Below are 14,686 nucleotides of genomic sequence, written 5' to 3'. Positions count from 1 at the left end.
CCTCTGTTTAATGGTTAAGTTGTGGCTTCCGTTATGGTGTGTGTGTGTGTGTTGTCTTATTCCATAACCCATAAACACTTTCCACATAACCCACTTCTGCAAGGTTTGCTCTCTTTTCTAAGATGTTATCGGCTGTGTATACTCTTTTCTTCCTTTTAGTTTTACATTAGAATATTCACACTTTGAATATTAGAATACAGTGGCTTGAAGACAGTTCATATTTATATATCTCAAAACCATAACATTTTTAGATTTTTAACTTATTTAAGACTGTAGTAACTGAGTGAAACTAGCAGATTGTTGTTAATAAAGATTAGGCGTGGGATTTGTTTATGATTAGATAAATGATGTCTTGCTGGCATACACAGTTTTATATATACATTACTCTCAATTAAATTTAAAAATAGTTTTTCTGAAGAATTATAATTATAAACATTTTCTTTTATAAATTTATACCAATAATTTTTTGGAAAATATTCTCATCTCAGTTTTAGAAGGCTATTCATAAATTCAGCCTCACTGAAATGATCGCAAAATTCCAAATGAATGAGGTTTTCCAATATTTGTAGAATTCTTGCCCATGTTAGTATATGTACATATAATAAGGTAGTCTGGGCGCAGTGGCTCATGCCTGTAATCCCAGCACTTTGGGAGGCCGAGGCAGGTGAATCACCTAAGGTCAGGAGTTCGAGACCAGCCTGGCCAACATGGCGAATCCCATTTCTACTAAAGACACATTAGCTGGGCATGGTGGCGTATGCATGTAATACCAGCTACTCAAGAGGCTGAAGCAGGAGAATTGCTTGAACTGGGAGGCGGAGGTTGCAATAAGCCAAGATTGCGCCACTGCACCCCAGCCTGAGTGACAGAGCGAGACTCCATTTCAAAAAATAATAATAATAATAAAGTAAGCATTACCTAAATTTTACTTATTTCCCTATCAGATGGTTGTCTCATGGCTTATTTTTTGTTTTATCTGTATAGTCATAAACAGGAAGCTGATGACATTGTTCGAGTGGCAAAGACAGCCAATGATACATCAACTGAGGCATACAACCTGCTTTTGAGGACATTGGCAGGAGAAAATCAAACAGCATTTGAGATTGAAGAGCTTAATAGGAAGTGAGTATAATTTAAAAGTGGTTTACACCCCTTCAGATGTTCTGGTAAGTAACACTAATTCAATGAAAAATTAAATGCTGGTGGATTCAGGGCATGCATTCATGCAGTAAGATTTCCTTTGTTAATCATGCTTTTGAAATGGCACAGTAAGTAGAGAAGGGCATGTGGAGCCACAGAGATTTGGTTTAATTCAATTACTGTTATAACTACAGAGAATAGTAACAAGATGAGCCATGATACTTAAAATTCTGCACAAATGAAGAAGAGAAAAAAATATAATAGAGTAAGTAGAGGAAACATAATTGAACTACACATCTTTAAAGGGTGTCTGAAATAAGAAAATATATGGTAAGCCATACATTATAGAAAAATTTTTCTTTTTCTTTTGTTTTTTTTTTTGTTTTTTTTGTTTTTGAGACCAAGTCTCGCCCTTGTCCCCCAGGCTGCAGTGGTGTGATCTCGGCTCACTGCAACCTCTGCCTCGCGGGTTCGAGTGATTCTCCTGCTTTGGCCTCCCGGGTAGCTGGAATTATAGGCACCTGCCACCACGCCAGGCTAATTTTTGTATTTTTAGTATAGACAGGGTTTCACCATGTTGGCCAGGCTGGTCTCAAACTCCTGACCTCAGGTGATCCGCCCACCTTGGCCTCCGAAAGTGCTGGGATTACAGGTGTGAGCCACCGCACCCGCCAGGCCATACAGTATAAATAGAAATGATAAGAGAAAATGTAAATATGCAAAATGTTGTTATTAAAATGCAAACATTTTAATGTAGCATTTCCTTTGAGGTTTTGGGCATATTATCACATGATCATGTTAATCTGGTTAACATTAAGATGCTAAAAGCAGCTAAGTTGTCATTAAATCACATTATTTGTATCTTAGGTATGAACAAGCGAAGAACATCTCACAGGATCTGGAAAAACAAGCTGCCCGAGTACATGAGGAGGCCAAAAGGGCCGGTGACAAAGCTGTGGAGATCTATGCCAGCGTAGCTCAGCTGAGCCCTTTGGACTCTGAGACACTAGAGGTATGGGGGCAGCCTGTACGCACAGCCCCACCCTGTCTCTCCCCCAAGTCTATGTGAGAGCCGACTGCTCTGCACCTCCCTCTGTCCTCCCACTGACTCGCTGGTAAAGTTGAGTCTATTTCACATACGCTAATACAACTTACCAAGGTAGCCAGATATGGTGGCTCACGCCTGTAATGCCAACCCTGGGAGGCTGAGGTGGGGTGAGAGGATCGCTTGAGGCCAGGAGTTCAAGACCAGCCTGGTCAACATAGTGAGACCCCATCTCTTAAAAAAACAAAAACAAACACTTGTCAAGATAAAGAATCCTGTGATTGTAAACATTAAATAGCAAAGACTACTTTAATGATATGAACAATCACTCCTAAGTCTTTAGTACAAATCCAAATTATAATACATTTGAATTGGTTAAAACAGAGTACATGTAGACATTTACTCCCAGGCTCTGTCTAGTAGAGACCTAGAGAGAAATAAGAGAGAATGGTTTAATTAAAGAACTGTAGCAGGATGTTGTGGGGCAGGTAAAATATTTTGGAATTGGTAGGATTTTATTTAATATCTGTACTCTAATCATGGATCCTCACTCCAAGCTCTGTATAAATGGTGTATTTTTTGCATTAAGCTTGAGATTTACTAAGTTTCACTTCTTATATCTGAGGTGTTGACTTGATTTTTATCATAAAGGTTTAGGTCTCTTCAGACATGTACAGATTGTCTGATTCTGTATATTTAGAATTAGAAAAGAGGCAGAATTAGTCTATGATGATAAAAATCAGAACAATGGCAGGCACAGTGTTGGAAAGATGGAGTAGAGATCAGGTGGAAAGGGAGAAAAGGGAGCTTCTTGGGTGATGGAAATCTGTATCTTGATTGGGGTGTTGGTTATGCAGAAATACGTTTGTCAAAACTCATCAAACTGTATGTGGATGCTGTGAATTTCAGTGAGTCTAAAATATCTCATTTAAAAAAAAGAAAGCCCATAAAATCTTGATCTGTGCAGTTCTTTTAAAAATATCAATTGAGTATTAGGTGTTACAGAGTTCCTAAGCCTACCTTTTCATTAGTTTAAATGTTTTATCCAAAGTGTAGTGATCTTACTTGATTTTCACAGAATGAAGCAAATAACATAAAGATGGAAGCTGAGAATCTGGAACGTCTGATTGACCAGAAGTTGAAAGATTATGAGGACCTCAGAGAAGACATGAGAGGGAAGGAACTTGAAGTCAAGAACCTTCTGGAGAAAGGAAAGACTGAACAGCAGGTTGGTTTGATTTGCAGGTGGCTTCATTTCTTGAGGCAACATTTGAACAGTCCAAATGGGTCTGTGGTGATCTTGTCTCTCTGATGCAGACAGCAGACCATAGTGCTGAGAGAGCACCCTAACATGTTGTATGCTGGCAAGTCTCAGGGTAGCACCTCTGGAGAGCCTTGTCTGTCCAGGAGACAGAAGGGATTTGCTTTGAGGGTTCATCCTCTCATCTGCCATGTGTTTGCAGACCGCAGACCAACTCCTAGCCCGAGCTGATGCTGCCAAGGCCCTCGCCGAAGAAGCTGCAAAGAAGGGACGTGATACTTTACAAGAAGCTAATGACATTCTCAACAACTTGAAAGGTAGAAAAGGCTGAGATAACAGGGGCAAATGCTTCTACCACTAGAGTGATTTTTTTTTAAATTACAACTTTTACCATATTTATTACTTCATCCCCAGCTCCCTACTTTTTTTATGCTAAAGCATTTCAAAGAGAAATCCCAGAACTCATGTCATTTTATCCCTGCATACTTCAGTATGGATTTTTTTTTTTTAAAGATATTTTCTTATTAGGCAAACTCACATAATCAAGATGCCTATTTAGAGAACTTACAGGCCAGGCACGGTGGCTCAAGCCTGTAATCCCAGCACTTTGGGAGGCCAAGATGGGCGGGTCATGAGGTCAGGAGATCGAGACCATCCTGGCTAACACGGTGAAACCCCGTCTCTACTAAAAATACAAAAAACCAGCCGGGCAAGGTGGTGGGCACCTGTAGTCCCAGCTACTCCGGAGGCTGAGACAGGAGAATGGCGTAAACCCAGGAGGCGGAGCTTGCAGTGAACTGAGATCCAGCCACTGCACTCCAGCCTGGGTGACAGAGCGAGACTCCATCTCAAAAAAAAAAAAAAAAAAAGAGAACTTACATAGGTAAATGGAGATTATCTTTCATTTTCTCTGCCAGTGGCATCTGATGCTTTATTGGTTTTTTTTTTCTTCACCCCAGACAGAAGAGAAATGTGACCAATTCACTGAGCAACTGTGAATTCATGTCTGATAAAATAGTCATAGGTTCTATAAATAGAGAAGCTTTACAGGATGCTTTACAGGATACTAGTTGAATGTATGGGCCAGGCACGGTGGCCTGTAATCCCAACACTTTGGGAGGGAGGATCCCTGGAGGCCAGGAGTTCAAGACCAGTTTCTCACTGGGGAATATAGTGAGACTCCATCTCTACAATTTTTTTTTTTTTTTTTAATTAGCCAGGCATGCTGACACACACCCGTAGTCCTAGCTACTTGGGAGGCTGAGGTGGGAGGATCCCTTGAGCCCAGGAAGTCAAGGCTGCAGTAAGCAGTGATTGTGTCACTGCACTCCAGCCAGGGTGACAGAGTGAAACCTTGTCTCTCAAAAAAAAAAAAAAAAAAAAAAAAGTAGTATTTCAAAGTATGGGCTCTAATGTCAGGGGGTCTTGGTTCAAAACCCTGCACCCTGCACCACAGGTCATCTAACTTCTTTAATCCTCAATTTTCTTATAAAAATCATACAGCCTATTTTATGTCAAAGACACAAAACTCTTAACTCAGTACCCGACACACAGTAAACACTAAATAAATTGCAGCTTTTAATCATGGTTGAGGTAGTGGTAATGGGATGCCCAGCACTCTGCATTTTAAAGCACATTGTTCAAGTAAGAATTCTATTTCCAGAAACGGGGAACATTTCTGTAACACTACCTGGGAGACCTTTTCTGTAGAGATGTGTAATTTCTAAAACTTCAGCCCGTGCTGTCTTCCATTTTTTACCCTGGCTTCCATTGTTCAAAAACAAAATTCAGTTGGAACTCCCTGAAAGGCCCCCTTTTTACTTGTTGGGAGTTTAGCTCAAATGTGTCCTTGAACTCGTTTCAGATTTTGATAGGCGCGTGAACGATAACAAGACGGCCGCAGAGGAGGCACTAAGGAAGATTCCTGCCATCAACCAGACCATCATTGAAGCCAATGAAAAGACCAGGGAAGCCCAGCAGGCCCTGGGCAACGCTGCGGCGGACGCCACAGAGGCCAAGAACAAGGCCCATGAGGCGGAGAGGATTGCGAGCGCTGTCCAAAAGGTGTGCGTTTCCTCTTCTCCAAGAGTCCCTGCCCATACCTTTCTCTAGTCACCTTCCAGTTTCTTTCCAGACCCTCAGAGCCCTTGCAGACTTTTCCCCTGAACTTCAGTAAAATTGTCTTAAACCATATTTGTCTTTTTTTTTTTTTTTCTTTTGACTAGGTGTGAGAGTAGGTATCCACATTGATTGAGGAGGGGGAATCAGTAAAAGGGTGCTTTACTCTAAAATTTCTACTGTGTCTCAGTGTGAGGTCTGGCTTCAGAGGTCTGTAGAGACCATTCCCACAAAGAATCAGACTTTTTCTAAATAAACATTCTTCTTTGACCCAGACAGGTGGTATTTATTTCAATACTATGTAGTGTGCCTTACCAATACAACTTTCAAGTCCCCCTTTCAAGCATATCGCCATATGGAAGCTACTCCTTCCCATAGCTGCCACTGCTAGGATTCATCTTAAAGAATAATGTTTTTTAGTCTGGCTTTCTCTTATTTCAAGGTCAGTCTGTTTTGTTTAAAAGAGAGATTGGAGCAATTTTAGAATTAGATACTTAAGAATCTCAGAAACCTCTTAGTTTCCTTAGAACAGTAGGCTTTTATAAAATACTCATATTTTAGGATTGTGGTCTTTTTGTACATTATGATGAACTGCCAAGAAGAAACCAAGCTAGCTTTGAATTTAAATTTTATCTCAGTGAAAGCATCTAATCAATATGATGTTGTAGAAAGTGTATGCCATTAAATGTTTATTATTTGCTATCTGTGTAACCCCAACTAAAAATGGCAATAATAGAAAAGAAGTTTCCAGGATTAAAGAAGAGGATACAAATGAAAGTGCTAGATAAAATACAAAATGTTATCATGTGGGTAGTAATTTTTTTTTTTACTATAATTTATAACCCAAATTGATAATGTAAGTCATGAGATAGTATAAATCAATATATTATTGTTTCTGGATTATATTTTTGAGCCATTTTACAAATTATAAAAGGAATGGGAGTATACTTGAGAAAAAGGAAAGCTTTTTCAAAAAAATTGCAATTTGCTTTTGTGCCTAGAATGCCACCAGCACCAAGGCAGAAGCTGAAAGAACTTTTGCAGAAGTTACAGATCTGGATAATGAGGTGAACAATATGTTGAAGCAACTACAGGAAGCAGAAAAAGAGCTAAAGCGAAAACAAGATGACGCTGACCAGGACATGATGATGGCAGGGATGGTAAGAGGTTTTGGTATATTTGCTCATTGGCAGAAAGTGAACAGTGTTTAATAATAAAGATCCCCCACTTGTTAAGAAGGATCTTTTTTATATTGACTTCTGTTTTTCATCACGTTGTCTCGTCAAGAATTGGGTTAGTAGCTTACATAGAAGACAAAGAATTTGGATCTTCTGCCAGGTATTTTTGTTGCACAGTTGTTGTGTCCCAAAGTTACTCAGTTAAAAGTAAAACATCATTTTACATGTTTGAGGTTTTAGGACATTAAAAAGTATGTGTTTATATTTTTCAATGGGTAATTCATAAATGTTATTAAAAAAGGAATGCAGCGAAAAGTTAATTTTCCTCCTATTCTTGTTCTCCCAGCACCTTGCTCCTTAGAGACAAAGACAGGTTTCTTGTATATAAGAAATTTTTGAAGATAGCATTGTCCACCACCCAACCAAAACATATGAAACTTACATCTAGTTTAATTTTTCACCTTTTGTGGTAATGTATATGCAAGGTACTGTTTATAACAGAATTGACTTGTCAATGAATGGCCCAAGGAAGAACTAAGGTCCATTTTTCTGTTCTATGCTATATTTTGCTTTGAAACGACTTTAATGGAGTCACAGTAGGAATATTCTTTTTCCAGTTGGGTGTAGCAATCATGGTAATGACATACGTGAACTTGTTTACTTGCTCACTTTTAGTGGCAAGGAAGAGGCCTTTGTTCACTGCTGCCAAAAAACAGAGTCCCTCAGTGTGGGTCATTTTCACCTTGGGATGGAAAAAAGAAGTACAAAGCCTGTTAATCTTAGTGAAGACTCTAGGGAAGTGATGAAAGAAACTCTCCCTGTGCAAACACCTGATTTTATTATGCTTTTTGTAGGTGGGGGTGGGGGGTGGGTGTTGGTTTGCATTATCCTTATTTTGTCTGTCATGGTGTGGCTCAAGTAAAAATTCCCATAAAGGTGTCTGGGTGCGTGGCTCACTCCTGTAATCCCAGCACTTTGGGAGGCCGAGGTGGGCAGATCTCCTGTGGTCAGGAGTTCGAGACCAGCCTGGCCAACATGGTGGGCATGGTGGTGGGCGCCTGTAATCCCAGCTACATAGGAGGCTGAGGCAGGAGAATCGTTTGAACTTGGGAGGTGGAGGTTGTGATGAGCCAAGATCACTCCATTGCACTCCAGCCTGGGCCACATCTCAAAAAAAAAAAAAAAATTAATATAAAGTTAAAAAAATAGATATTTCTCACATATGTTGAGCATATATGGATTTCATTTTTAATATGGTTATAGAAACATTAGATTTAAAACATATTGAAAAAAGAAAACAGTGTATTCTTTAGGAACTTCAAAAAAAGGATTTTGGTTTAGGTCAAAGGGTAAAAGAAGATCTTTTATTATTTTTGGTAAATAACTTCTAAGGAAACAAACCACCCTCACATGTACTATCTCATTTGTATTTCTGTCAATTCTGAAAGGCCAACATTTGGCCAGTATTATTTGAGTCTGTAATGTATTTTTTAACCAGAAGAATGAAGGTTTATAGCTTCATTCTTTTGAAAGAGGAGGCTGGAGACCACAGGTTAAATGCAGGGACATCGCTCTTGGCCGGCCCTGGCACGGTCCTTTCTCCCTCGTTTTATACTCGCAGACAAGTTTGTGGATGCTCAATAAGGACAGCTGCCATTTGGACAGAGATTAATCATTTATTTGTGAAGGTTTTTTTGCCTTGTTTTCTTGTTCTTTTTTAAATCTTCACATTGTTTTGATCCTAAAATGTTTACGTTGTCCTGACCCAAAACTAGGAAAAGCAATTATGTGGTAAGAGGCTCAAAGCCACTCACTTAAATCTCAACTAGATTTATTTGTGAGAACATCTGTTTTCTGGTACTTAGATACTTCCTCTTCCATTGCTGTTTCCTATGACTCATGCACAGTTATTTGTTCAGGTTTCATGGAATTTCCCAAGTGTATTTACCTTTGTTTGGTTTTTAAAATGTAAATTATATTGCCCCAATAAACGAGTATGTGTGTCAGGGGTATTGTGGCTGGGTCATTGCATGTGGAAGGGGAGTTTACAGAAGAGCTTTACTTAACTATGAAAATTTTCAAAGAATAGGACATTTCTAATAAGTTCCTAAGAGTGTCCCGAAGGACATGTTTTGGTTCTGAAACATAGTTTCTGTAATCATCCTTAAAAAATAACTTGTTTCTGCTTAATAGGTTTTACTATGCATATACCTCCATATATTATTGAGTGAGAACGTGAGAAAAGGAGATAATTTTTGACATACAAATATAGTGAGTTAGTGAGTGTAGGCATCCTGACTGCCTACTCGTAACTTTGATGAAGTAGAAATAATAACATCCTCAATATGAAGATATGCAGCAGCCCCACCGGGGAAGAAAAGAAAAAAGGCAGTAAGAGATTTCAATTTCCTAAGTTAGAAAAGGGAAGAAAATCCGCAAATTTAAATTTGTTGGGTCATTGGGAAAAAAGATTTAAAGAAGATGAAAACATACAGTCAGGACTTTTTGCCTCATTTTTCCCTTACAGGCTTCACAGGCTGCTCAAGAAGCCGAGATCAATGCCAGAAAAGCCAAGAACTCTGTTACTAGCCTCCTCAGCATTATTAATGACCTCTTGGAACAGCTGGGTACGTAGCTATAGAGTCATTTTTGTCAGTCTCTGAATCTTTTGTACTGTTCTTGGGATCTGATACAGTACAGTTGACTCAAAAGCAGATGATACAGGTTTACATGAATCCCGTTTAAGTCATTAATTAAATTATTAATATTTCCTCTTGCTCTTGCTTATTTTTGAAAGCCTTATAAAATCAGTGTTTGTCTTGCACAGTAGGGTCTTTAAGAGCAACTTGCTTCTTTACCATACTGACGATTTGTCAGCTTTACAGTGTGACCTGAATCATGGCTTTAGGCCGTGTTAATGTGACAAGCACTTACTAGGTGCCTTCTGTGGACCTTGCCCTAAATAGAACATTGTGGTCTGAGGAGTTTCTTTTTGTATTTTGAAGATATATTGCCAGCTAGGGTGGCATTTATGGTCCAGTATCATTGTATAACTAAAGAGTGATTTTTCTTAACTCATCTTGCTGGCAGTATCTTTAAGGGATTTAAAGTAAAGAATTTCAATAGTAGAATAAAAGAACACAGGCTGGGTGTGATGGCTCACACTGGTAATCCCAGTACTTTAAGAAGCCATGGAAGGAGGATAGCTTGAGGCCAGGAGTTTGAGACCAGCCTAGGCAATATAGCGGTGGAGATCTCACCTCGTCTCTTCAAAATATTTTAAAAATTAGCTGGGTGTGGTGCTATGCGCCTGTAGTCCTAGGTACTCAGGAGACTGAAGCAGGTGCATCACTTGAGTTTGAGGTGATAGTGAGCTGTTGCGCTCCACCCTGGACAACAGAGCGAAACCCTGTCTCAATTTAAAAAATGAAAAAGAACACTTAAAACTGGTCATGACTTTACTGCCTGGAATTCTCTTCATTTGCTAAGTAAGCACAATCTGTTGAGGGGAAAGCTTTCATGCCAAAAGAGAGAAAAACCTTGATTTTTCAAGGAAATCTATGCATACGGAAACCTTCTTTTAATCCCGTTTGGTAGGGTGATAGGGAGCAGGCTTCATTTTGGGACAGATGCATTTTTGTCACCGGACTCCGTTATAAACTGTCAGCACTCTAGCCAGGACTCTTTGTAGCAAGGCATTATATTTTAATTTGCTAGCATTTAAAGCCTGGTGCATTTTGTTTTGGTGGGGGGCTACAGGGGTATTTTTTATTGGTCTCAAATGTCAAGAATAAGTTATGTACCAACAGATGGATATAAAATGAAAGTAAGCTAGAAGAGAAAGCTTTTTGTGGAACAGGTAGACTTTTAACATTAGTCTGACTCGGGTTAGTGTATTTGCTTTGTTGCCTATAAGCTGTGCAAACTTGAGCAAATTATTTAACATCTGAGAATCACTGATGTAAAATGGTTTTGTGAGACTTTAATCAAGTATGCATGAAATGCTGTCCATTGTGTCTGCTTTTGTTTGTTATGGAAACGTTTCATTTCTTTCCAAAGAGCCTCTTTTTCTTGCTAAGCTTAAAGTGAAGACCAATTGAAATTATTTCAGCATTTTACTCCTGGCCATTTTCCATAGGAAGGCTCCTAATAGTGTCTAACTCCTGAAAGCAGAAAGTGAGCTTCTAAAACTAACCCATCTTCCCTGGAATCTCTAAGAGCTGAGGGATTAGGGATCTTAGAGATTTGTGTATCTTTGATGGCACTAAAATGACACATAGCTTACATGTATACACCTGGAAAAGGTATTAAATGTTATCAGATGACCCTCAAAACCACAAGTGAAGCTTAAGGTCTAGAACATGGTAGCTGTGCATTTAGGAAACATTCTGCAAAAAACCATTGTCTCAGAAAAAAACACCCAGCTTGATATTAATTATATGCTCAGACCTATCCCTGCTGGGTTAGGTCAGCGTTTGTACTTGGTTTGCGTATTTTATACCATTGTGTGACATCGACAATCTGCAAGTTACATTTGCAGGGCTGCCTGTGCAGAGTGGCAGCTGCTGGGCCTAGAGACTAGTGGAGGTACTTGTGAAGGGATCATTCTTCCTGAAGGTGTCTGTTCTCTTCTGTGTACTTTCTGACCTCCAGGGCAGCTCGACACAGTGGACCTGAATAAGCTAAACGAGATTGAAGGCACCCTAAACAAAGCCAAAGATGAAATGAAGGTCAGCGATCTTGATAGGAAAGTGTCTGACCTGGAGAATGAAGCCAAGAAGCAGGAGGCTGCCATCATGGACTATAATCGAGATATCGAGGAGATCATGAAGGACATTCGCAATCTGGAAGACATCAGGAAGACCTTACCATCTGGCTGCTTCAACACCCCGTCCATTGAAAAGCCCTAGCGTCATTAGGGCTGGAAGGCAGCATCCCTCTGACAGGGGCAGTTGTGAGGCCACAGAGTGCCTTGACACAAAGATTGCATTTTTCAGACCCCACTCCTCTGCTGCTGTCCATCACTGTCCTTTTGAACCAGGAAAAGTCACAAAGTTTAAAGAGAAGCAAATTAAACATCCTGAATCGGGAACAAAGGGTTTTATCTAATAAAGTCTCTCTTCCACTCACGTTGCTACCTTACCCACACTTTCCCTTCTGATTTGCGTGAGGACGTGGCATCCTACATTACTGTACAGTGGCATAAGCACATCGTGTGAGCCCGTGTATGCTGGGGCAGAGCAAGTAGCCCTCCCCTGTCTCATCGATACCAGCAGAACCTCCTCAGTCTCAGTACTCTTGTTTCTATGAAGGAAAAGTTTGGCTACTAACAGTAGCATTGTGATGGCCAGTATATCCAGTCCATGGATAAAGAAAATGCATCTGCATCTCCTGCCCCTCTTCCTTCTAAGCAAAAGGAAATAAACATCCTGTGCCAAAGGTATTGGTCGTTTAGAATGTCGGTAGCCATCCATCAGTGCTTTTAGCTATTTTGAGTGTAGGACACTGAGCCATCCATGGGTCAGGATGCAATTATTTATAAAAGTCTCCAGGTGAACATGGCTGAAGAAGATTTTTCTAGTATATTAATAATTGACTAGGAAGATGAACTTTTTTCAGATCTTTGGGCAGCTGATAATTTAAATCTGGATGGGCAGCTTGCACTCACCAATAGACCAAAAGACATCTTTTGATATTCTTATAAACGGAACTTACACAGAAGAAATAGGGATATGATAACCACTAAAGTTTTATTTTCAAAATCAAACTAATTCTTACAGCTTTTTTATTAGTTAGTCTTGGAACTAGTGTTAAGTATCTGGCAGAGAACAGTTAATCCCTAAGGTCTTGACAAAGCAGAAGAAAAACAAGCCTCCTCATCCTAGTCTTTTCTGGCAAAGGGATAAAACTTAGATGGCAGCTTGTACTGTCAGAATCCCGTGTATCCATTTGTTCTTCTGTTGGAGAGAGATGAGACATTTGACCCTTAGCTCCAGTTTTCTTCTGATGTTTCCATCTTCCAGAATCCCTCAAAAAACATTGTTTGCCAAATCCTGGTGGCAAATACTTGCACTCAGTATTTCACACAGCTGCCAATGCTATTGAGTTCCTGCACTTTGTGATTTAAATCCACTCTAAACCTTCCCTCTAAGTGTAGAGGGAAGACCCTTACGTGGAGTTTCCTAGTGGGCTTCTCAACTTTTGATCCTCAGATCTGTGGTTTTAAGACCACAATGTGACAATTCCCTGCCACACACCCCCTTCCTCCTACCAACCCGCCTTTGAGATTCATATATAGCCTTTAACACTATGCAACTTTGTACTTTGCGTAGCAGGGGCGGGGTGGGGGGAAAGAAACTATTATCTGACACACTGGTGCTATTAATTATTTCAAATTTATATTTTTGTGTGAATGTTTTGTGTTTTGTTTATCATGATTATAGAATAAGGAATTTATGTAAATATACTTGGTCCTATTTCTAGAATGGCACTCTCTGTTCACTTTGCTCAATTTTTCCTCTTCACTGGCACAGTGTATCTGAATACCTCCTTCCCTTCCATCTAGAATTCTTTGGATTGTACTTGTTCCCACTACTTTGCTCTCTGCCTTGTGTTTGCAGCATCTCCATTCTCTAAAATTAATATCATTGCTTTCCTCCACACCCAGCCACTGTGAAGAGGTAACTTGGGTCCTCTTCCATTGCAGTCCTGATGATCCTAACCTGCAGCACGATGGTTTTACAATGTTCCAGAGCAGGAATGCCAGGTTGACAAGCTATGGTAGGATTAGAAAAGTTTACTGAAGAGGATCTTTGACGCCATAGTGGGACTAGCCAGGAATGAGGGAGAAATGCCCTTTCTGGCAACTATTGGAGCTGGATGGGTCAATTTTATAAGAGAGTGCATTTTGAGCACTTTTAGGGCATCAGGAACAATGCTACTGATGGGTAGACTGGGAGAGGTGGTGTAACTTAGTTCTTGATGATCCCACTTCCTGTTTCCATCTGCTTGGGATATACCAGAGTTTACCACAAGTGTTTTGACCTGATACACTCCTGAGCTTTCACTCTGCTGCTTCTCCCAGGCCTCTTTTACAATGGCAGGAGATATGGCGTGCTCTTGCCAAGTTTTCATATCATCATTTCCTGGCTAGTTCATGTCATTAAGTGGGTACATCCTAACATATACATTTGGTCAAGGTTGCAGAAAAGGACTGAAGATTGACTGCCAAGCTAGTTTGGGTGAAGTTCACTCCAGCAAGTCTCAGGCAACAATGGGGTGGTTTGGTTTGGTTTGGTTTCCTTTTAACTTACTTTTTGTTATTTTCTTGTCCACCTGTGTGGTATATTTTTTAAACAGAATTTTATTTTTAAAATAAAAGGTTCTTTACAAGATGATACCTTAATTAACACTCCTGCAACACAGCCATTATTTTTTTGTCTAGCTCCAGTTATCTGTAGTTTATGTAATGTAATTGACAGGATGGCTGCTGCAGAATGGTGGGTGACACAGGGATTATTATACTGCTGTTTTTCCCTGAATTTTTTCCTTTGAATTCCAACTGTGGACCTTTTATATGTGCCTTCACTTTAGCTGTTTGCCTTAATCTCTGCAGCCTTGCTCTCCAGGGTGGTTAATAAAATGCAACACTTGGCATTTTTTATGTTTTAAGAAAAACAGTATTTTATTTATAATAAAATCTGAATATTTGTAACCCTTTATATTTGGTGTGGCCTGAGTGTGGTACTGGGGACATAAGATGTTTTAAAAGATATAATGAATGAAAAGCCATACATAATATCTTCTTTGAGTGACTTATTTTCTTGATAATTCAGTATACATACAGTATATGTATGTATATATGTGTGTGTGTGTATATATATATGCCTCTCTCAAGTTGGGATGCTGCAGTGTAGTCTGGGAGTTGGTGAACTTTTTCTGTAA

General features: G+C 39.6%; 1 protein-coding gene across 1 annotated transcript in view; it reads left to right on the top strand.

Moving 5' to 3' along the window:
* The window catches only part of LAMC1 (laminin subunit gamma 1), a 121,039-nt gene extending 106,576 nt beyond the window's left edge, over positions 1 to 14,463 (top strand). The window contains exons 21-28 of the mRNA XM_007989245.3: positions 985 to 1,122; positions 2,008 to 2,152; positions 3,264 to 3,413; positions 3,649 to 3,763; positions 5,311 to 5,510; positions 6,566 to 6,724; positions 9,270 to 9,369; positions 11,396 to 14,463. Of these exons, the coding sequence (XP_007987436.3) occupies positions 985 to 1,122; positions 2,008 to 2,152; positions 3,264 to 3,413; positions 3,649 to 3,763; positions 5,311 to 5,510; positions 6,566 to 6,724; positions 9,270 to 9,369; positions 11,396 to 11,652 (1,264 nt within the window). The 3' untranslated portion in view covers positions 11,653 to 14,463. The remainder of the gene's footprint in view (positions 1 to 984; positions 1,123 to 2,007; positions 2,153 to 3,263; positions 3,414 to 3,648; positions 3,764 to 5,310; positions 5,511 to 6,565; positions 6,725 to 9,269; positions 9,370 to 11,395) is intronic.
* Positions 14,464 to 14,686: the final 223 nt, after the last annotated feature.

The sequence above is a fragment of the Chlorocebus sabaeus genome, chromosome 25 (assembly GCF_047675955.1).
Source record: "Chlorocebus sabaeus isolate Y175 chromosome 25, mChlSab1.0.hap1, whole genome shotgun sequence".
NCBI classification, from domain to species: domain Eukaryota; kingdom Metazoa; phylum Chordata; class Mammalia; order Primates; family Cercopithecidae; genus Chlorocebus; species Chlorocebus sabaeus.
Note: the sequence above shows the minus strand (reverse complement) of the source record. Positions and strands in the feature narration are given on the sequence as shown.